Here is a 23,527-nt window from a genome sequence, read left to right on the forward strand (position 1 = left end):
CAGAGGAGCTGTGCATGCTGCCAGGTCTGCTTCTCTGCCCAGCATGCAGCCATTTAACAGGCACGGAGCTAAACAAAACAGCCTGGCCTCTGGGCAGCCACGGCATGGAGGAGTTCTCGGCAGCCTGAAGGCAGTTTGTCACTCCTGACCACACCACCAGGCAGCTCTGGCTCCAAAAGGAGCCCTTCTTAACGCTGTATTTACCTTCATTTGCTAGAGCAAAACATGCACCAGGGATTTATCACTGTTTGTGGATGAAGTGCCTGGGGCAGTCTGGGCCAAACATGTATAAGCAGCATTGTTAATTACAGAGAGCACCACAAAGAGGCTGTCAGCAAGTGAAATGTTCTCATCTCAGTTTGGTTTCCTCATCTTTATTTATCCTGGGAGTTCTTGAGAGCAGCCCAGCACCACAACTGGCTAAGAGCCGTGCTCAAGGTGCAGCCAGTGCTTGCCATATTAAACCTTTAGAGTTCAGCAGTGTTTGTGTGTGACAGAATCTGCCTGACGATGAGAGCTCAGGGTTAGAGGGCCCTGGCAGTGGTGGGTTTGGATGGCTCACAACACCTCCCCTGAGGGCATGCCAAACCTTGAGCTCCGTCAGCCTTTATTAAGTGCTTGTGGTGACTTCTCTGCAATCTTCTGGGGTCTCCAATCCCTTTACAAATTCACCTGCACTTCCCAAAGCTTGGGTGGTCCCACAGGTTGTTTGGGTAAGAACTGCCCAGTGATACAGGTTAACGATAGCTCTGTACCAGTCTGTAACAACGGCGTAGAAATGGTCAGAACTGGGCAGCACAGCTCTTTGGAACGTTCTAAGTGGTGTGTCTGCCCGGATCGGGGTGTGCTGCTGCTGCTGCTGCACCCTGCGGGCCACCAACCGACCAGCTCCCAAGCCAGCTGCCTGCCTGCGGCCGCTCCGCCCGCCCGGCCTGCTCCGCCTCGGCCCGGCGTAAGGCTGCTGGCGCCCGACCCCCAGAGGCCGAGGGCCTGCTTGGGCCCGACCCTGCCCCGGGAAAGGGACAACGCCCTGGTGGTGCCCCGAAACCCTGCTGAGCTGCTGGCTGGGAGTGGACTGATGAGCTCTTAATATCGAAACTGAACAACTCCAGAGACCTATGTAGAGTCACAGAATCAAGCAGGTTGGCAGAGACCTCCAGGCTCAGCCAGCCCAACCTAGCACCCAGCCCTGCCCAGTCAACCAGCCCATGGCACTGAGTGCCCCAGCCAGGCTTGGCTCCAACACCTCCAGCCACAGCCACTCCACCACCTCCCTGGGCAGCCCATTCCAGTGCCAATCACTCTCTAACAACAACTTCCTCCTAACATCCAGCCTAGACCTGCCCTGGCACAGCTTCAGGCTGTGTCCCCTTCTTCTGTTGCTGGGTGTCTGGCAGCAGAGCCCAACCCCACCTGGCTACAGCCTCCCTGCAGGCAGCTGCAGGCAGCAATGAGCTCTGCCCTGAGCCTCCTCTTCTTCTCCCCTGAGCCTCCTCTTCTTGTTTCTGAACAAACCAAAGACCTGTTAAAGAGACTTTTAACAACCTAATTATTTTTTCTTCCACCTACTCCCTCTCAACCACTCCAGTGAAAGGCAGAACCACCTCAGCCCAATGGGAGTTGAACGCATGCAGCACTAATGCCTCATTCATCAGCCCAAGCTCTCACACTCCCCTGTAAGATGGTTTCTTCTTGCAGAGAGCCAGACTGACAACACTGCAACAGAAGCTGCTATCCAAGGGAGATTTTTCCCATCTCAGCCTTCTTATTACTTTTATGTGGCAAAAAAATAGACCCTGAATACCACTGATGCCTTTAAGACAATGGTCTTGTAGTCAAGTGGTCTGGATTGAATTCTCAACCCTCCCACAGACCGCTGGGGCCATTCAACAAATTGTTGCCATATGATTCTATCAAGCCCTGAGCACTTGCCTCTGCTTGCCCTCCAGGTGGTCAAAGGGACTTTTAGCTGTGCTAGGGGCAGATTTAGCCTAGCACCCATCACTGCTGAGAATCCCTACCTTAACTTTGCTGGATATGGGCTCTGGAAGGGAGGATAATGATCTGTTCTTGTAGGAGACACTTCCTTGCTGAAAGATCTTGAGTACTGTGTTCAGTTTTGGGCTCCCCTGTTGAAGAGGGACAGAGATCTGCTGGAGAGAGTCCAGCAGAGGGCTACGAGGATGATGAGGGCACTGGAGCACTGTCTGATGGGGAAAGGCTGAGGGACCTGAGGCTGCTAAGTCTGGAGAAGAGAAGACTGAGAGGGGATTTAATCAATGTCTGTAACTATCTGAGGGCTGCGGTTTAGGAGAGGGGGGACAGGCTCTGCTCACTGCTCCCTGAGGTAGGACAAGGAGCAATGGATGGAAGCTGCAGCACAGGAGGTTCCAGCTCAACACAAGGGGGAACTTCTTGACTGGAAGGGTCCCAGAGCCTGGCACAGGCTGCTCAGAGAGGCTGTGGAGTCTCCATCTCTGAAGCCTTTCCAGGCCTGTCTGGATGTGTTCCTGTGTGCCCTGAGCTAGATTGGATGGTCCTGCTCTGGCAGGGGGATTGGACTTATCATAGAATCAACCAGGTTGGAAGGGACCTCCAAGTTCATCCAGTCCAACCTGTCACCCAGCCCTGTTCAATCAACTAGACCATGGCACTAAGTGCCTCATCCAGGCTTGTATTCATGATCTCTTTGGGTCCCTTCCAACCCCTGACATCCTGTGAGCCTGTGAAGATCTTTGTCCGCTTCACCTCTTAAACTCGAGCTGGGTGTTGGAAGGAGCAATCTCCTCTCCCAGTGCACAGTAGCTATGTCACTAAGCTGCCTCTCAGCTGCAGCCCCCCCCTCAGCTGCACATCTACCACAGATCACCCAGGACACATTTCCCGAGACCAGTTCCCATGTCTCTACCAAGGCAAAGCAGCTTTTTATTCCCTCAGCATCTCCATGCATTCAACACAAATGCTTTTAACTATTTCCTACACCCTTTAGCCTTGATTAAACCCCTTCTAGATAGTTAATCATTAATGGTTTCTTTACAGCTGCTGTGCAAACAGCTCATTCATGCCTGTGACACACCAAGTTTCGCAGCCGTGTCCTTTAATTGGATCCGTTTATTTCTAATCTGCTTAAGCCCTCACTACTGTAATGCTTGACTAAATATACATTAAACTCACTTATTTAAACTGCTAAAATAAATTCAGGCTGTATTCCATGAATAAAAATACTCGACTGAATACATGTGATGCCATTGTTATTGTGTACCTAACTGAGCAGAAATCATTGGCAGTAGCACTCCAGATCGCGCTGCCTGGACAAAAGGATTTGAGAGGATGCTGATGGCTTCTTGGCAGAGATGATGGATTCACAGGTTTCCAAATGCTAAGGATTCCTATTGCGCTCTAAGGAGAACCAAAGCTCCTCGTGGTTTTCATGAAGGATGCTGGAGGTTTTCATTTCAGCATCCAGGAACCCTTTTTTTAAGAGATAAGAGCCTCATATCAGTTCTTTCCTCCCATGGCAAGGAAAAGGGCTGAAATAGCCAAGATACTGCCAAGCTGTGACTCTTCTTTGTTTTGTAAGTAACAGCAACTGAAAAGCCAGCCCAAAATTGCAGAGAAGCCTTTTTTTCTGGGTGTTTAGAAGCCATAAAAGACAATTATGTAGCTGTGGACTCTGAGTTCTTAGGTCATATACAACTCTTTCCCCTATGGGGCTTCAGAATAGTCTTTACAATTTAGTTCCCCTTCATCCCCTTAATCATATGAAGCAACACCTGTGCAAATGCTGCTCTGTACCCTCTCTCCTGTTGCTTCCTTGGTCACACTAGATCCCACCACAGAAGCATGTTCTCATGTGAAGTCACACAGCTATGCAGGTTCCTTTGGACTAAAGCCACATTCCCACCCCTGCTGCTGGTTTTCACAGACTAGAAAGCACTAAGGAATGCTGATCACCTTCCAGAAGACACTTCAGCTTTGCTAGGCCAGCTCATTTAATCTCCACTATCACCTAGGAAGGTGGGACCAGATGATCCTTGTGGTCCCTTCTAACCTGGCATTCTGGGATTCTTGCCTACTGGCAGCTTAAGACCACCAGAATTATTTTGGGAGGGCACTTCTCAGCTGTTTGGCTGCAGAGGGGATGATGGTGTCAGGATATTTCATCCCCAACTCCGGTCCTTACTTCAGCAAATATTCTACTGGGATGTGGCTGGTGAAACAGTCAGAACAGATCATGATTTTCTTCTGTGCACAAAACAATCTTTGGAAACAGCAAGGGAAAAACAGCAGGCAGTGCCTTTGGGTGGACTGCAGTTAACCAGAGCCTAAGTCAGAGAGAGAGAGAGAGCTTTGTACAGCAAAAGCCCAGGCTAGCAGCTGCCAAACTTCATACAGAGATGATGGAAAGCCACAGGCTACTCAGGAACAGGCTGCCCTCGGGGCAGAGCCTGCATGTTTGCTCCCCAACTCGAAGCACAGATGTAAGAACCTTGAAGGTTGGATGGGTTTAAAGATCTTCACTCCAGGTTGTGTCAAAACATCCAGACAATGCCAGGGATGCAGCCAAACTCGAGTTAGGCAGGCATTTGAGTTTCCATGGCTGCACTGAAACTTCAGCAGATAATAGCTGTTCTTTCCAGCGTCGCTGCCCCCCAGGATTTATACCCAGCGGTTTGTAGCTGCACAACTGTGGCTGCTCTTGATTAGGCCCCAATTCAACACAGTAACAAATGCGTCCTTCCAGCCATCTCTCCTTGGCAAAGCCAAGGGATATTCTTATTTCTAAGCCTGTGCCTGAGGGTTGGTTGTTTAGGGGTTTGGGTTTTTCCTATTTCAGAGCTGGATTCTCTAGGATACACTCATGGACTGAAAGTGATGGCTAAGCACTTCTAGAGCCTGCCATGTGCTCCGGTGCCTTACTAAATCAGGACTTCTCCAGTTTAATTGCACTAAGTGGATGATAACAAAAGACTACAAGAGGAATGAATTGTCTCACTGTGTTGCAGATCATGAGATTGACTCCAGCCCTCAGCCATCCCCAGCCCTCAGAAGGGTCAGATGCTGTACCCTTGTTCGCACAGAGCAGAGCCTGCCTCCATAAATAGTGTCACCAAAGTGAAGGGGCTGCTCTGGAGTAACCTGCCGAGCACAAACACTTGTGCTGGAGCTTGGCCCACTCTGAGAAGTACAAAAGAGAGGTGAGGGAAGGAGAAATAGATTTTAAGCAGATACTTGCCACTGTTGAAGGGACAAAGGAGCTTTACTCACTAGCACTTCATTTAGCCGGTGTCAGAACACCATGTTCGTGTGTGCTCCACACAAAACTAGCAGGAGCACCGCACCGTGGGGTTCGGAAGCTGCTTGGCAACTGTTACACCTGTTGGGTCTCATGATAACTGCAGGCACACAGCATGGGAACCACAGCAGCACTGGGGTGCAGCCCAGAGCAAAAGGACCAAACACACAACAGATGAAGGAAGCAGAAGCAGAGGTAGGAAAACTGTAAACCTGCTGAGGGAAAATACTACTGGTGCCAGGACAGCAGGAGCCAGTTGTGCAGCCAGTCTTGTGCAGAGTATTGAGAGACAGTGTGGAGGGAATCCTCTGGTAGCAGTCCAACTGCCCCCTGCAAGAGCAGAACACACAGGAACACATCCTCCAGGTGGACCTCCAATGTCTCCAGAGGTGGAGACTCCACCACCTCTGCATGGGAGCACTGGACTTGAAGCTGCAGCTCAGCTGTTCCTGCTACAGACACTGAATACTCTCCCTGCTCTTCATCCTCTGAGTGGCAACCACCAGGCTTGTGAACACCACTCTAGCAACTGGGTGCTCCATTCCCTTTGGGGACCATCCCTGGTGCTCCTCCTACGTGGTGAACCTGCCCTGGCAGCAAGAGTGCAGTCTGTGATCTTTGTAGGTCCCTTCCAAGCCCAATCTTTCTGTGGCAGGGAGCTCTGGGGCAGTTTACCTTAAACCACAAACTGAGCCATTTGTAGGAGTAAAGTCTCTGGTGATGGCCCTGTAGCTTTCATCAGTGAAACCAGGCAGACAGCTGGAGAGAAGACCTGCTTTGACCACGGTCCCTGTTGGATGCATCTCAATCCCAGACAAGCATTTTACAAGATCCATAACCCAGTGTTTGGGAGCAGACCTGGAACAGGTCCACTCCAAGTGGAAGCAGGATGAAGTGGAAAGCATTTGAAGCCACTTTTCTTTCTTGGAATAGAGACAGCTCTTTGCAACCCTGACTTTCATGCAGTATGAGGCTATCAGCATGCATGCATTTAAACTAATGACTGCTTTTTTCCTGCGGAGCTGAGCTGCAATCCTTTAATCCTTACCCTAGCAAATAAAACTTGCTTCCTACCAGCAGTGACTGGAGACTCTGGCCCACAGGTTTTAGTGCCTTGGCCATTACAGTCACCTGGTTTAAATACAAGCATAGAAATTTGGAGTGAATTAAATGAATGGTAGCTAGGAAAAGCTCCTACATGAACAAAGAAGAACTGCAGAAACGTCTTGTGGACACCTGGCCAAGCCTGTCTCCTATTTGCAGGAAATATATAAACAACGTTCCAGGGAGACAAGTCTGTAATAAAAACTAATGGTGAACAAACAGAATACTGCCTGCAGTCGCTCGAGAGGAATCCTTTTATGCTCTCTTTCCTGCTTCGAGACATGTGCTGCCCGAGCATTTTGATGTATTAAAGTGATTCCTCTAGATACTTACACTGCTAATCAAATCATGGGAATGATGGGAGGCTTCCCAGCCTTAGGGGCAAAGAAGCACTCTGCAGATTGGGGAGATGAACTGGGAGCAGGTTCTGTGCACCACCAGGCCACTGGCAGAGCTCACGTTTGCACAGAGACATTTTTGTTTCTGCTGCTTACAAAATGCACAACTTTCTTCACAGGAAAGATGCCTGATCCTGTTGAAGCCACAAAGCCTCCTCCTCAGTGTCACAATCAGATGGCTAAGCTTTCTCAGACAATGAGATACAACAATGACACAAGGAAGGGTGTGCAGGATTCCTCCTGCAAGTAGTACCCCCCCAGAGCATTCGTTATTTTACGCACTCCGACACACGCTTGAGCAGCAAGAGAGCATATACAGGCTTTATACTAGGAAGAAGTTGTTGGCAGAGAGAGTGACTGGCATTGGAATGGGCTGCCCAGGGAGGTGGTGGAGTCTCTGTGGCTGGAGGTGTTGAAGCCAAGCCTGGCTGGGGCACTTAGTGCCATGGTCTGGTTGATTGGCCAGGGCTGGGTGCTAGGTTGGGCTGGATGAGCTTGGAGCTCTCTTCCAACCTGGTTGATTCTATGATGCTATGTATCTGCCTGCCTTTGACTGAGGGGAGCACTCTGTGGCAGTTCCAAACAGGTCAGTTTGAGAGAAGCAATGGAGAAAGGTAAGCCTGGAGCTGTGGAAACACAGCTTGATGAGCTTCCTGTTGACTGGGAAGAGAAGGAGGTGAGACCTGATGTCCCAGAGACAGGCTGAAAAGATTTCTGTGAAGAGCTGTAAGGATATTTCACTGCAACTGTCCAAAAAGAATGAGGGAAGAGCTTTTTGATTTTTCCACCTGAAACCCACATAATGTGCCAGGGAGGAATGTTGCAAAGTCTGAGCCCTCACACACGGCAATAGCACATTCTGGAGTCATTTTAAACCTACCAGTAGCAGGCAAACCTACAAATGGCCAGAACAATGCAAAGATGAAGTGCGTAGATACAATTAATGGCTAATTTAGTCTAAATTACATTTAGCACATCATTAAGCAGAACGTTTGTCAAGGTGGCAGCTCTTTGTGAAACAATCTTTTCAACAAATCGCATTCCATTTGTGCTCCTAACCAGCCAGCTTCACAATGCAGCGTGCAGGGGTCAGCTGGAACTCCCTCCTACAGGTACCGCATCCCCACTGCGGAGATTAGCCACAATTAGGCGTCTAATCCACTTCATCTGTACCTGCCACCCCTGTCGCTATTCTTTTAAATGATGAAGGATGACAAAACACATCTAGACAAGCTCCCTCGGCTTCCTCTGGGGGCAGAATATTACAGTGTTTGCTCTTGCCTCAAAAAGTCAAAGGATTTGCACTTTGTGTTACCCGTTTGTCTAAAGGCAGCTTGTTGTTTGCGGTCTAAATATAAACTTCACTGCAGTGGTCGCTCCTCTATTAATTGACTCGTGCTGGAGTCCCTCTCTGTGATCAACATGCACAGCTAATAATCGATGGTATGGCAACTGTGTGTACAGAACAAACAAGGGCAGAAACAAATATTCTGTGTCTGTACTCACCTATGCCAAGCAGAATACAGAGGAGAGCAAATAGGTCTGCTGGAAAGCTGAAGTCCTTAAAGGTCATTTGTATTAATTTCTGACTCGCTGCTATTGCATACAAAAAATAACCTTTCCTCTTGCTGCTAAAACGCTGCTGCCACCCTACCTGGTTAGTTCAGATGTGCTTATGACAAACATTTGTTCTTGAGCCTAGAATTCACTTTCTCATAGCTTGGGATTTATGGAAGATGGAAATGACCCCTTTTTGATACTCTTCACTGTGGGGCAGGGGCCCCTCTGCATAAACCCTTTCTCATTCTTTTTGTTTCCATCATCTATATCACCCAAGGGAGTTGCTAAGCTGTAAGATCAGATTCTTGCTCTTGCTGCCCAGCCCACAGTGAAACTGGTGCTCCAAACCAGGCTTGGCATTTGTGCCACTCAGTATCTGCCCCATCACAAACCATCAGAGCGTTCAGGCTATTCTCAACAGCAACAAGAAGCTTCTCATTCCACAAACAAACAAAACCACCCTCCTGAGGCTTTCCCTGAGGGACAAAGTCCTGCATGAGAGGACCACAGACACAGAAGGTCAAAAGCCTGCACCACACCTTCCAAAGCTTCTGGTCCCTTTTGCTATTGTCACCTCAGTTGAGTGGACATCCCCCAACACTTCCAACTTCCAAAGGAACCTTTGGCAAGAAGCATCCCGCCTTTCAAGCTCCGCCCTGCAATCCCAAACACAACCCTGCTAGTTCAGAACACAAATCGCCTGGGTTGCACTTCTTTTGCTTTCTCCTCGGCTTCCATGCACAGCAGTCAAGAGCAACAGTTTGACTTGCTCTTTTGTAAGCATTCTTCTCCTTGCGGGGTTTATAACACCAGGAGGCTGCAGTGAGGAAACCTGCACCTCTGCCAGGAGCCACATCTGCACAGGCGGCTCTGCCACGCAACCCGCTGCTGGGTGGGTGAAGTGTGGGAGGAACCCTCCATGCACACACAGACACACAGATGTATCTTGGCTGCTCCTGGCTTCCTGGAGTAATCCAGGAATTGCAGTAGCTATGGGGGTTATACTGGAATGAAATACATTAAACACTTGCAAATTTGGAGTGCTACAGGGCTACTTGGCTCTCCTGGAGCAGAGCTTACCTCATATCAGAAGAAACCTTGATTACTGGGTTCAGTTTTGGGGCCACTCACTCCAAGAAGGACACCGAGGTGCTGGAGCAGGTCAAGAGAAGGGCAGCAAAACTGGGGAAGGGTTTAGAGAACAGGTCTGGAGCAGCTGGGGGAACTGGCGTCATTTAGTCTGCACAACAGGGGGCTGAGCAAGACCACCTGGTTCTCTATAACTCCCTGAAAGGAGGCTGGAGCCAGGTGGGGGTTGTTATCTTCTCCCAAGTAACAAGCAGCAAGACAAGAGGAGATGCCCTCAAGTTGTATCAGGTGGGGGATTAGGTTGGGTATTAGAAGACACTTCTTAGAGAAGGTTCTCAAAGACTGGAACAGGCTCCCCAGGGAGGTGGTTGAGTTCCCATCTTCAGAGGTCTTTCAAAAAGGCAGATGCACTGAGGGACAGGGTTTAGGCCCAGCCTTGGTAGAGTTAGCTGGTTCTTGGACTTGGTGATCTTAAAGATCTTTTCCAACCAAAACCGTTCTGTGATCCTACTCTGACTCCTTCCCTGTCCTCTTGCCCTCCTCTGCACTCCAGGTAATTACACAAAGAGCACAAGGGTGCCTTACACCGAGGTGTAAAAAAGCCATGCTGTGGTGTGACATCATTCTCCAAGAGAGATGCTGAAGAACACTTCCAGTCCTGCTACACATCAGCCTGGCTCAAAACAGGTTGAACACGACCTTGTCCTTAAAATCCATGGGCACAAAACCACAAAGAGGCTGCCCCAGCACAAGCCAGACAAGGAGGAATAATCACAATGATTTGGCACTGCTCTTTGGGAGAAGCCAGCTGCCCTGCAGTGCCAGTTTGAGGGGGCACAGTGAGACCCAGGGTTCCCCAAGCCCAGTGTCCTGGCTGCTGAATGGGGCATGGAGAAATACAAGGGCTGTTCAGGGGGTCAAAAAGGGCATAAATGGCCTCAGACCCACCTGGCCATGGTGGCCACAGACCCCTAAACCACCAGTCCCCATCCCGGGTTGGGTTACAGCAGAGGTGACTGGGGCACTGGCATGAAGGGAAAGCAGCGAGGGGCAGCACATGGTTTAACTGGTCCTGCTGCTGGAAACCAGTTCCCAAGGAGTCGTCTGACTGGCTCACATACAGCAGGGTGCTACATCCCCACCTGAATTCACTCCCACCCGGGTCATCTCAGGTAGAGATCAGAGAGTGGTATGGATGCTATTGAGATTAAAGGAGAGGGAAGGCACCAACACTGTCTGGTCCTCGTGGGAAAACGTGCAGTAATTCTGGTGCAAACCCACCCTGGCACAGGAGCTCTCTCTGGGTTCCTTGGTTCTTAGTGTCACCATACAGGGGAGAAGGACAAGAGGAGGGAAAGGGAGCAGAGGAACAAGGAATATGACAGACATGAGGATGGGGAGCTCATTGTAAGAGAGACATGGGAATGTGGGAGGATGAGAACACAGGAGACAGGGACACGAAGGACAGAGGGTCATGGGGACAGAGATTTCGTGGTGACAAATGGACACATAAGTGTGGGATGACAAGAGAACACAGCACCCAGGGGAACATGGGGACACGGAGGACCCGAGAGGGGGGTATTTGTAAAGGGACTTCTGCCTTTGCAGTTCACCTAAAGCAAGTTCTTGACATTAACCGAGAGGTGTAAACCGTGAAAAATACCGAGAGGGGCTGGGGCAGGGGCACAGGGGCGCACGGAGCAGCTGCACAGCGCTGCTGATGCCTCTGCTGATCCGTACCCTTGCTGGGTGACCGCCGGAGGATGCCGCCGCGCTCCACAGGGGTTTTTAAAGTAAAAGAAAGCGATTTTCCCTCAGGGAGAACTGACACTTTACTCCCTGCACTCCCCCAAATGTGTGCCTTGCCCCGCAAGCTCGATTAGTCCCCGCGGTCTCACCCTGCCTACCCAAGTGATTACACCCTGGCAACGCAGGCGCCGAGCCCCCGCGACCCCTTCCCCACGCCACCAGCCGCTCCTTCACACGCCAGCAGAGCCCTTGCCTCCCACCTCAGCCGCCTCGCTTTGAGAAGCACTTCTTAAACTTGGCCACCAAATCCTTGTCACAGGCACCAAACCTTGTGCACCAAACCCGCAGCGGCGAGGTCGCGACGCTGCCATCGCCGCGGGTTTAGGAACGGGCAGGGACATCTCCAGCACCTACATCTGCCTCCAGGATGGAACGGGGGCAGCGGAACAGAGGAATATTCAGTCCCAGCATATCTGTACTCCGCCCTAGGATCAAGAAGGTGCCACCGACCTGATTGGCATCATGGTCATACTGAAGCATCAGTGCCGCAGCCAGAGACTGCTGCCGTATCCAGGGGGAAATGCTGACAAAGCCAGCGACAAACAGGACAAAACCAGTGGCGAACACCTCAAAAGAGTCCGAGATTGCTTCGCCACCCTCACTGGGCCTCTGTGCTTCGGTTCAAGCAGCAGAGCTAGAGCACAAGCCGGCAATGCCTAGGCACAGGAGACACTCGCGGCGCTGGGATCCTGTCTCAGCAGTCACTCTGATTTATTGGGGCTTCAATATGCTATTCGAAAATTGGGTTTACTCTACCTTTCTGAAAAAAGTTTCACTGACCCTTCTGGTCACCAACTTTCTTTGTGGTTCACTGTACAGATCTCTCTCTCTCTCTCTCTCCCCGAGAACAAAAAAGAAATCTCGGAGCTTTGATAGAGACTCTGGATGAAATTAAGAACTTCAAACCCCAGATTTTTGAAAAGAAAAACAGATGTCCTGTTTGTTGAGTATAAATAACTCCGTACGTGGAGACTTCTCTTTTTTTCCTCTTTTTTTTTCCCTCCATTTTCTCTCTCTCTCTCTCTCTTTTTTTTTTTTTAATAGTTTAAATTAATTTTGTGGGTTTTGTTGTTTTTTGTTTTTTTTTAAGGTGGGGGCAAAAGAAGCATCAAAATATGTGGGTGCCAACCCCCCTAAATCTTTTCCTCTCTCCAAAAAAGAAGGAAGAAGCAGGCAGACGGGAAACCCTTCATCTAGATGAAAGTGTTCCGTGTGTTTCCTAGCCGTCCTGGCTGGGCACTGTGACACCGAGGGGGGGTCAGCACCTCTGACGGGGGAAGGGGCTCGTCGAGCACGGCTTGGCACGGCTTGGAACGAGTCCGTACAACCTGGTCTGACTTACGTGAGGACGTAGTTGACGCTGACGATGCAGTGCGGGCGGGAGGAGCGGCTGTTGTGCACGATGGTGGCGTAGCTCTGCACCCAGACCCAGCCGCCGTGCTTGGCCAGGAAGCGATAGTACTTGGTGGTCACTTGTCCCTTCACCAGCACTGCGGGAACAAAGCAGGGACAAGCTCAGCGCGGTTCCCACCTCCCTTTCCATCAGCTATGGGAAGGGCGGGATGCATCACTACCACCCACCCCCCTCGATCCCCCAGCCCCGTGGTTGGGAATCCCTTCAGCATCACATGGGGAAGCGGCGTGGACCACCACTCCCTCAACCCCCCCTCCCCATTGGCATCGCCAACCCAGACCTGATCTTCCCGCTCGTTAGCAAAAGCTATTCGGGGAGACTGATTAGCACACCGTGGAGAGGTTGAATCCCCACCACCCTCCCCCGTCCCTACGCATAGTCATCAAGATTTAATTCTATAAATCTGGCTTTGGGTTTTAGCACTGTTAAGGAAACTTACCGGAAATTAATCTCCTTTTTATTCTTCTAACCATGTATTAATGTCACCAAGATATCAAAATAGAAAAAAGAACAGCTCTCCGAATCGGGCTCACTACTGCAGTCAAAATTAGATACACAGATAAGGCTTTGTGAGACTTGGTGGGAGTGGAAAAAAAGTATTTGAATTTCACTGGCATCGCTTTTTTCTTCCCCTTTTTCCTCACCCTGTTCTTTTCTTTGGAGCAAGGAAATAAGAGTTTTCCCTAACCGGAATTGGAAGTGAACTGAGCGCCTGAGATTTGTGCAGAGGACTTCTTGTCCTGCAACTGTGAGCTGAGGAGGGAGGAAAAAAAACTTTTCACTGACGCTGCATCTCCTCCATCTCTCTCCTGCCTGCGGCTCAAAGCTGGGTCTCTAACGTCTTGCTTCACTAAAACTTGCTGCAGGCTTTGCTTTTTCTCCTCTCCCGGCAGCTGTCTTTCCCCCTTCCGACCTAAAGGTCAGTGCTGACAAACCCAAAGCACATCTGCAGAGGGAAAAGGTGAGGGGCGAGGAGTAGGAGAAGAAGAACACCGTCTCCTTACACAAGTGATGTGCGCATCGCAGGTGGAAGGTGTCACAGCCGTGGACATGGTGGTAAAGGGTCTTCTCTATCAAGTCCTGGGGCTCGTAACCTGTTAACTCAGCTACCCTGCAAGAGACACAAGCAGCAGATATCATTGAGTGAGAAGACAACAGAGGAGGCCTGAGGAGGAAGAAGGGAGAGGCTAGGGAGCGGATTTGGATAACCCCGGCTCTACCTGGAATCTAAGAATATGAGCTTCATGTCTAGGCTGGCCCGAAACATGAACATATTGCTGTGGAGCTTGATCTCCGTCACGGCGCTGGGTGGCAGCGAGTGGCCCACGGCGACCAAGCCAACGTTTTGATAGCAGCCATCGAAGGGGGACATGTCTAGGCTGTATTGGCGGATCTTCAGGTACCCGCTGCAGTGAATAACCTGCCGGAGACACAGGAAAGCTCATGGGGGCTGCCTAGCGAGGGGTGGGCTGTGACAGGTTAGGGGACCCGGACAGACCCTCATGCCCACCCGGTTGACGCTGATGTGGCCCCGCTGGGTGCCCCGCAGCCGCTGCCCCTCACCACCCTCCCGGCAAAGCGGCAGTGCTCGGGTTCAAGCTCCTCTCTTTGGGTTGACTTTTTCCCACACGAAAGCCCAGCACTGTTCTAAGCCCCGTGAAAGTCACCGAGGTTTTGGTTGTTTTTTTCCACTGACTTAAGTGGGTTTTGGATCACTTCTACTAACGATGCTTTCATTATTCCCCTAAAAGGGAGGGCCCGACAGTGCCAAGCCAGTTCCAGCTCCATAACGAGGAGCGAACGAGTGTGGAAGAGTTTGCACGTGTGCCTGTGTCGCCACGGCCAGAACCTCTCTTTTTGGACGCAGTTTCAGGTACGTATCCTTACAGAGGAGCGTTTTGTGCTTCCATCCCCACTTCTCTACTGTTGGGGTGTTTCTTCCTGCTTCAGTAGATGTCCTTGCTATACAGCACGTCCAGGCACAACGCCTGAGAAGATGGCACAAATTCCCACTGCTTTCTAGAATTGTGCAGCTGGCACAAAAGCGGGGAGCGGGCAGGAGGGCAAGAGGTGTCCCCATCGAGGAGCTCTGAGCAGAAGCGTGGGAAGCACCAGAGCAGAACATCCTCGGCTTGGAGAGCTGCCTCTGAAGCTGACGAGTTACACAATAAAGACACAAATTAACCCAAGGCTGCAATCGTGTCACCTTGACAGCTTCCATAAACACCTCGGGATCGTCAGCGGTCAGGTTAGAAGTCAAAATTTAAATAAATAACTAATGAAATAAAAAAAATACCCAAGCAAACCGCGGGGAGCTCCATGCCTTGGGTTTGTGGTTTGAGCCCTTGAACCTGAATATTCCGAGCGAAATTCTGGCACTGGACCACATGAAAGGACGCCAGGCTGGGACAGAGGGTTCCATCCCCAGCTCTGTCCCCATTGTCACTGCGCTACTGGAACAGGGTGCGGGAGGGATGGGAATGGGAGAGGGCAGGTGGAGGTTGTCCTGGCCGCTGGCACGCACCTTGTAGCCTCCGCAGGTCAGACCCGCGTTCCTCTTGGCCAGGACGCACTTCATCCTCAGGAAAAACGACCTCTCGATCTCGTATTCTGGGAAGCGGGGAAAGACACAGGGGTGAGCCTCGGGCTCTGCTGCCCCTGCGTGTTGCCCTGCACGGTGCCCTCCGCGGCTGCGCAGACCAGGCGAGGGCGGAGGGATGGGTATTTTACCCTGCACGAAATGCGAGTGGTAGGGCTGGTGGGCTGTGAGCACTGCGGTCATCTCGTCGTGGTCGGCAGGGTGGATGTACTCATAAATGCTGTTGCCAGTCAGCTCTACCTGTGAGAGAGGAGGAAGCGGAAGAGGAAGGGATTCATGGCCAGCATCGCTTCCTGCAAGCCCTTCCCTTGCCAGCCGGGGTTGGGGGGCAGGTATAGGGGGTAGTTGGACCTCCAGCGTACCTGTGACAAGCCCAAGTGCACCGAGGCGGTCTCTGAGATGTACATTATCTTGCCATCCGGAGCCACGACAAATATGAAACCGTCCAAGGTCTGCAGAAATTGTGATTGAGGGGTGGGAAGTGTAAATATATCCATAGTCAGGCAGACAGAACCACCCCCGAAAGCTGATGGATCCACCAAGTAAGCGCTTGCCCCTCGGAGTTACTGTAGCAGACAGGCCTTCCTGTCCGGACATTGGAAGGAAATGGGCAAGTCCTGGGCAGGAATCCCTATAAAGCTCCTGGACCCAAATACTTTATTCCAACGCAACCCACTCCTCAGAGGAGCTGCGCTCAAAAGCCGTGCAAAGTGCTTGGGAAGTGTCTAAGAATAGGTCACAGGAATCTACTTCTACCCCATTCCAGGTGTCTCTAGGGAGTTTGGAGAGTGCGTATTTGCTAAGGAGACTTGAAGGGAGAGAGAAGCATCTAAAACTTTCGACTCTGTAAATAAGGGGCGCGATAATTTATCAGGCATGTTTCAGCAGACAGGGATGGGACTTCTGGGTGCGCCGAGGGCAGAGTCGGACCCCCGCAAGGCCACACAACTTCACCCAAACTGCGTGTTGGTGGTAACCGCTAATACTCCTAACAGCTCAAACCTTAGCGGCTTTTCAAATGTGCTCTGCTTGTGTCCACGCTAAGTTCTGTGCCTGCTCAGCCTGTCCGTCGCACCTCTAACATGTCCCTAAAGTCTCGCCCTGGTTCTGCACTATCCTGAGCTTCCGCCCATCGACCTTGTTAATTAATACTTTGGGAAAAATTCATCATGCTCCTGAGTCCTGGCGCAGAAGGATGTAGTGTGAATCCCTCTGCTAGAACCCTGCTGTGGACAGCGCTGGGGCCAGGGAGAACCAAACCGCAGCCCCAACACTCAGCCGAGACGGTTCCTCTTTCTGAAGTTATTTCCCCCCACACACGCACCCCTTTTTATTAAACATGTGAACAGTTAAAAATTAGTCAAGGTGGCAATTAAAAGCTCAGTAGAGGGAATGATTTCTTTAATCATTAATACCACATGGTTGTCGTTTCCAGACCCGTACCTGCAAAAGATGGGATCCCAGTTCCCGTCCAACGTTATCCAGCGGGCTGGTTCGGCTGGAGTGGCCCCAGGCTTCTCCGAGTCCTGTTGATTTAAGACAGAAAAAAAAAAAGTGAGGAGATAAAATTTTGGCTCCCGTTTGAGACGAACTTTTTGTCAATGTTGTGCTTGTACTCGTTCTCCACCTTGCACACAAATAAATCTTTGTAGGACTAGGCAGGGTTTCGTTGCACAGAGCAGCCTCTTTCGTGGATTTTTTTTTTTTTTAAAGGGGAAAAAACCCAACCCCCGTGAGAGAAAAGTACCAAAATACCTATTTTTGAGTTAATAGCGAAGTTCATTTCTAAGAGCTAATTAGGGAAGCAGCCTGCCTGATAAGAAAGGGCTTTTTAGTGCTGTCCTCGGCTGCTGGTGAAAGGGCGTTTTCTCCTCACGCCACCGAAGGGATCCTGGACAAACCCGGGAGTTGTTTAAAGTGAAAGAAAGAGGTGTGCTGGGGAGGTCTTTGATGGGGAGAGAAGGACGCGGTTAGCTTGGCAGGATGGTGTCTAGGAAGCCAAAGCTCTCGGCGGTGGCCAGCAGGAGATGCGAGATCGATCACGGCAGCATCCCGGTGGTTAATCTCCCTGCAGAAGGTAGAGCTTGGTCACAACCTGTCGGGACATTAGTCAGCAGGCTTTGGAGGGATAAGAATGGGTTAGACCCTCTGCTTGCCAGAGATCACCTTCCAGTTTGACCTGTGACATTTTCTCTCACTGAATCACAGAATGGTTTGGTTTGGTAAGGAACATAAAGACCATCTAGTTCCAACCCTCCTTCCATGGGCAGGGTTATCTTCTACTAGACCTATCCAACCTGGAATGTGGAAATCCTCTCATCTGGAAGGTTTGCAATCACCTATTTCGGGAGGGAAAAAGGAGAGACCAGATGTGACCCATGCAGCTCTTCCCGAGAGCCGTGTTTATAAAGTATTTTCCCCTTTTAGTGATCCTCCCCAAAAGCCAACCACCTGCAGCTGAGCCCAGTGCGGTTTGACGGCTGCTAGAAGGGACAGCCTAGGAAAGTCACTGGTGGCATGGACCATCCTCCCTCATGCCCCACGGAACCGTGTCCGAGGGACCCACCTCCTGCCCCAACTTCTCCTCAAGCGAGAGGGATAGTTCTGTCTGCAGGGAGGGATGATCTGTCCCCAAAGACTATCTGCACGCAAAGAGAGTCGATCTATCCCCCAAAGAAGAATTGTCTGCCTCCTGAGAAGATTCATCTCCAAACAGCCCCCTCCAAAACTGAATCTTTCCATTCCTCTCTAATGCTTCAGACGCTGCTTGTTTTTCTCCTATGCAAAGTGAGGAGGAATAAAAGCCAGATGGAAATTACTTCACCGGGGTAGAACTACTTCTTTACCGGCGAAGCCTTTTCACAGCCTCGTTGTTGCTGAAATAATTCAAACAGGGCGGTTAACACCTTTCACGCTTATGGCATAAAATAAGGCTCGGCCTGACACGCACAGACACTAAGACAGAGTGAAAAAGAAAATAAGTCCAACTCCATGGATGGATGCGGTGCGAATGGCCCAGGGGAGGCGAGAGCCGAGCCGGAGAGGTCTCCGTCCCGCAGTGGCTGGGCTCGGAGAAGACAAGACCCCGTTTCCCAGCTATTTCGAGCCAAACGAGCGAGGTGGTGACAGCAGGCAGCCGCCGGCATCCCCGGCTATTGACCGGTTTCACCCAGGTGTCTGCCGGTCTCAGCAACACCAACGATTCCCTCCGCCCGTTTCGAACGGCACTCCCCCACCGCCGCAGGGCCGCAGCCTGTGTGCCTCTCGTCCCCGCCTTTCCCTGTCCTCCCCCTTCCTCGGCCACCTCTTCAGGTTTGTCTCTCCTACACCTCTCTGGTCTGGCCCCTACCCCACAGCCTCAGACAGACGCAGGCTTCTTCCCTTTATTTTTTCCTCCCCACTTAAGGGAGACTTTTTGCAAATTCCCCGGACTTTCCTTGTCCAAACAGAGCAGATTTATGAGGGATGCACCAGGGGGCTCCACAGGTACCTTTACTCCCCAGCCAGGAAACAGCAAATAGGACAGAGGGTCACCTTGCGCCCCCCTCCCCCCCCATCCATCCAGAATCAGCAAAGAGCTGGCAAGTCTTGAGCAGCTTCCAGGGAAAGTGAGACAAGAACTTGCTGTGTATTTCTTTTGCCCCAGTTCCTCAGAGGTTTCCCTGCTGGGGAACCAGCAGGGCCAGTTAGAGCAGAGCGGGGGCCAAGGCACCTCCTTGCGACGTGCCAAAACCAAGAGAAATCTGAGTGACAGTTTCCAGTATCCAGGACTAAAGCTGCAACTCCCCACCTATTATTTAAGTTGCTCATTAATCGAAGTTTACGACTCTAATTATTCTTCTTCTAAAAGGGAAAACAACCCGACGCCGGCGGGTTAATGAACAGCCCCTGGGCATGGCAGGTGAGCCTCCCCCACCCCCCCGAGAGGGCGGCTCTTCACGGGGCGCTGAGCTCCGGTGCCAACCCGGCGCTGCTGGGCTCTGGCAGTTAGTGCTTGAAAACGGAACGTTTTAATTTCTCTACCTGGACAGCTGGGTTTTTTTTTGGTCCTGTGACACCAGACCATTATTTGTCCTTCCCAGATGTTTCAGGCACTTTCAAGCTGGAGACCGCTTCTATCCACTGCCCAACCCAACCTCTCCCAAACCGACGGGTTCTCCTGATGCCCCTTGAGTATTACTGTCAAAGATTAGACGAAAATCAAAATCAAACCCCAAAACCTTTCCGTTAATATTCTTTTTTAACCACACACCGCCAACACCCTCCCCCCCGCCGTCTATTCGCTTTAACATCCCATTTCCTTTTATCGAGGGGGGCAAACTGTGATTTCTTGCACTTGACCTACCGCAGAAAATTCTGCGAATTCTTTGACTGTCTATTTAAAACAAAACAAGGAAATCAGCTCTCCCTTTCGCTTCAGGATTAGGGTCGGAAACGAGATCTAAAGATTCTCTTGTAATTTGGAGAGCCAACAGCATAATGGGTTTGGAATAGAAACAAGCAGCTTTGTGAGGGGAAGGATAACTAAATCGGTTTTTAGGCAAAGGATTTTCCCAGCTAAAGTGGCCGAAGACAAAGGAAAACATAATCTATTTTGGAAGATTTCCAAGATATGCCACATTAACCTTTCGTAGATAAAATTTGCTTTCTTCTTTGCGCCCCCTCCCCCTCCCAAGGTCTGGTTTATCATATTTACATAAGTAGCCTTAGAAGGGATGTGTCTATTAGGGATCTAAGGAGCTAGCGAGCTCACATTTCATTTGGAAATAGAGGCGAAGTTTTACTGTTGCTTAATAACTCGCTGCATTGTAGAACCATTTCCATTTAAATACCCCCCGACCCACGGATTACCTCCCTGGACTGGCTGCATGGGCTTTGTAATTTCCTGAAAATGAGATTTCGATTTATAAAACAAGAAACCAATTAGTAACCAAATGAGGCGAAGTAGATCCACTAAAATTGACCTAATCCCACAGGCACCATTTAGGCCAGTTCTTGGCGAATGAATGATGAGCAACCGCCTAGCATAAGCTGAAGGCATCATCCAGCTGTGTTATTCAAGCAGCAAAAATAAACGGCTCGAGCTTTTCTTTCGGAATGAGTTTGATACTCTTGACAAAATGTAGATTATAGGCTCCCGCCTAACAATCTCCTCCACTCTAAGATTTCTTTTTTCTTAAGAAGTTAAATAATTTGGGCCACAAGAAGGTGCCCTCTGTCAGGAGAGAGAAAAAAAAATAAATTTATTTTAAAAATAAAATTAGAAAAAATATAATAAAAATAAGAAGAAAATAATAAAATTTAAAAGAAGTAAAAAAGAGGAAAATTGAAAGAAAAAGAAAGAAGAAGAAGAAAATGAGAAGCAAAAGGGGAAAAAAGAAAATAAAAAGGAGGAAAGATAAAAAGGAAACAGAAAAAATAAGAAAATAAGTGGGAGGGGGGGGGGGGGGGGGGGGGGGGGGAGAGAGGGGAAAGAAAAAAATAATATTAGCTGTTGCTTAGTTTGCCAGCAACACCCTCGTTACCTAACAGGGTGGCAGAGCTTGCGCGGGTCCTGCGCGGAGCCAGCGTGCTGACTCATCTTTTCTCCCAGCACTTCCCAGTGAAAAACCACTACGCTTTCCACACCAAAAAGCATCTCCATCGCTTTCACGGCTCCGCCTCACCGGTGGGTCCATGTGAGATGACTTTCCCCAGCCGTGTCCGCCCCTGGAACCCTGCATACGGGTCCCTACCGCCAGCCTGTCCCTCCGGGACGGCTAGAGGCTGCGCTGGCCCTGTCCTTCCTCTCACTGCTTGATTGATATGAGCCTTGAGGCAGCCAATGGAGGGGTTGGGTGGGCATCGTCCCTATCCAATGTCGATAGCGTCGCAAGAAGCTCCTCTGTCCCACCGAAGGGAGAAGGGGTTCCCCAATCATTCCTAATTTGATCTAAGAAAGACGGAGGAAGAAGGGAAAGAGGCAGGAGCAGGCAAATGAGATTTCAAGAGGCCTGGGCAACTCCTTGGCCCTGGCAAATCTCTGGGTTACTTGTCCCTCTCCGAGAGTCTGCAGCGCAGAACCCACCTCGACCCCCTCCTTTGTCTGGCAATAGCAGAGGGAGGAGGTGGGGGTGGGATGGCCAGAAGATAGAAGCCTTTGGCTTGCGTTGATCTGCAGGCTTTTCAATGCGGTCTCCCAGAGGACCTGGAGCCTCCGCGGAATCCGCGTTTGGGGGGCAGAAAGCAGCCGCGAGGAGGGCTCCCTTCCTCAAAAAAAATCACCTTGTGCTGGGTCCAGGTCGAGGTCAAGGTTCTCCAGGGCCAGGGCTGAGTGAGCGGCTCCCTCCGGCCCCCGGAGACCCCGCTCCTAAGGACATTCCCCTGAGCCCTGTCTGGCCGCATCGCCCAGGCGAAGCACAGGGCCGAGGGCTGCGGCGCTAGGGCCAGCGGAGCCGGGTGGATGCGGGCCTGGGGACAGGGCTGACCCGGTAGAGTTTTGTTGTGTCGCTGAGGGCACGAAGAGGCGCAGGGGACTAGCCCGGGGCCGTCGGGGCACCAGCGGGGACTTTGGCTGAGCCAGCTCCAAGGAATTCCACCGCCGTTCCGCTTCCAGACGCTTCCTATAACTCCCCCTCCTCTCGCCCGCTCTCCCGGGCTCGCCCCGATGCCGGGCCGTCTCGCTTTTGTTCCGGTGCGTTTCGTTTTGCCCTTTTAAGAGCCTCTCTCTCTCCGTTCAAGGTGGAGGAGCGCAGCTCGATCGGGATTCTGACTCTCCAAAGAGATGCGGGACCCTCCGGTCTCCTCTGCATGCGCTGCTCGCCCCTCCCGTACCTGTTTCGGGGCAGGCCGGGCCCCGTAGAACTGGGGAGGGTGAGAAGGAGTGATTTGGGCCCCTCTCCCCTCCCAGCCTCTCAACCTGCTCGGCGAATCCGCTTTTAGAGCTTTAAGGGGGAGCATGGCCATTTCAATTCCTCCCTAGGCAGCAAGTAGAGCAGCACCTTCCCCATCGCCCCTCCCTGGCACCACTGTTGTCTTGTACCTCTCTCTGCTGCGGGAAGCAGTGGGGCACGGAGGGTTGCGTTCCCGGGAAGCGGGAGGCAGAACAGCTCGGTCCCCATCTTCAAAAGGGGGGGTCATTTCTGTACCCATCTTCAAGGCGGGTCATTTTCCCTCGCTGCCTAGGGAAAAATGACAAATAGAAGGGCCGGAACCGCAAGCTGCACGCCCTGATCACCGCCAAACGAAAAGGCAACTGGATGTTGTACGGAGGAATTAGCTTGATTCGATTAACCATGTCATTATATCGCCTACCGCTAGCACTCCGCTTTGCCAGCGCCCAGCGCCCGGCGAGGCAGATTTCTCAGTTAATTTAGCAAGCAGTGGTTAATGATAACTCCATATCTTAGCCAAATGAGGTTTCTGTGAAGGAGTGGGTCTCCGTCAGAGGGCTCAGATTAAATGGAATAAGATATATTAAAAAGGAAAAAAAAAAAAAAAGGGGGGGGGGGGGGGGGGGGGGGATAAAAATACAGGAGAAGAGCGCAGCTCACTTCCAACTGCCTGCAGAGGCCATTAGCAAGGTTCTGTGAAGATTTATTATCTCGGTAAATCACATGTGTTCATTCGAAGCAGGGAGAAGTTAGCAGCCCGCTTTCTTTATATAAAAAAAAAGTAATAATAAGAGGGAGGAAAAGTCCTGTTGTCTAAACAAACAACCCTGCTAAGAAAATGGTAGTGGAGATAATACCGAGACTGAAGGAAATCCCAGCGTTTTGGCACACGGAGGGTAACGGGATTGCGCTCTGCAAACAAACGGAACCGTGCTCGGATTGGAGAGAGAGAGAGGGGAAAGAACAGAACAAAACAAAAAAAAACCCGACCGACAATCAAGGAAATTTTCAAGCGCAGCTCCTTCTTTGCTTCCACAGAAGACACAGACTTAAACAGCCCTATTCTGAGGAAACCGGGAAGGAATTGCACCAAGGCGCTTGGAGCGCACGCTTGAAAACCATCCTCCACCACCACCACGGTTCTGTGCCACTCAAAAGGAAGAGGAAGCTTCGAAAGAAATTAACACATAAATCTCCTTTTCCAACGATCATGTTAGTAGTTTAGCCGTACGCTTCACATTTTAGGTTCACATCAAAACCGGAATTAAACAGAGAGTAAACGGCAGCTTAAATGGGAAAAACTTCTGTAAGAAAATAAACACTGAAACCTAATGCTCAATCATTTCCCTCAGCAGTAAGAAAAACAGCATTAAATCACCTATCCAC

At 50.8% G+C, this 23,527-nt stretch overlaps 1 protein-coding gene across 2 annotated transcripts in view; it reads right to left on the minus strand.

The window, feature by feature from the left end:
- Positions 1-23,527, minus strand: part of SIM1 (SIM bHLH transcription factor 1) — a 48,870-nt gene that overhangs the window by 19,122 nt on the left and 6,221 nt on the right. For both annotated transcript variants that reach the window (XM_064170028.1, XM_064170029.1), the window contains exons 4-10: positions 16,713-16,795; positions 15,632-15,721; positions 15,401-15,509; positions 15,195-15,280; positions 13,891-14,090; positions 13,675-13,781; positions 12,599-12,746 (exon numbers count right to left, since the gene is read on the minus strand). In XM_064170028.1, coding sequence (XP_064026098.1) covers positions 12,599-12,746; positions 13,675-13,781; positions 13,891-14,090; positions 15,195-15,280; positions 15,401-15,509; positions 15,632-15,721; positions 16,713-16,795 — 823 coding nt within the window. The remainder of the gene's footprint in view (positions 1-12,598; positions 12,747-13,674; positions 13,782-13,890; positions 14,091-15,194; positions 15,281-15,400; positions 15,510-15,631; positions 15,722-16,712; positions 16,796-23,527) is intronic.

Source organism: Pogoniulus pusillus, chromosome 33 (assembly GCF_015220805.1).
Source record: "Pogoniulus pusillus isolate bPogPus1 chromosome 33, bPogPus1.pri, whole genome shotgun sequence".
NCBI lineage: Eukaryota > Metazoa > Chordata > Aves > Piciformes > Lybiidae > Pogoniulus > Pogoniulus pusillus.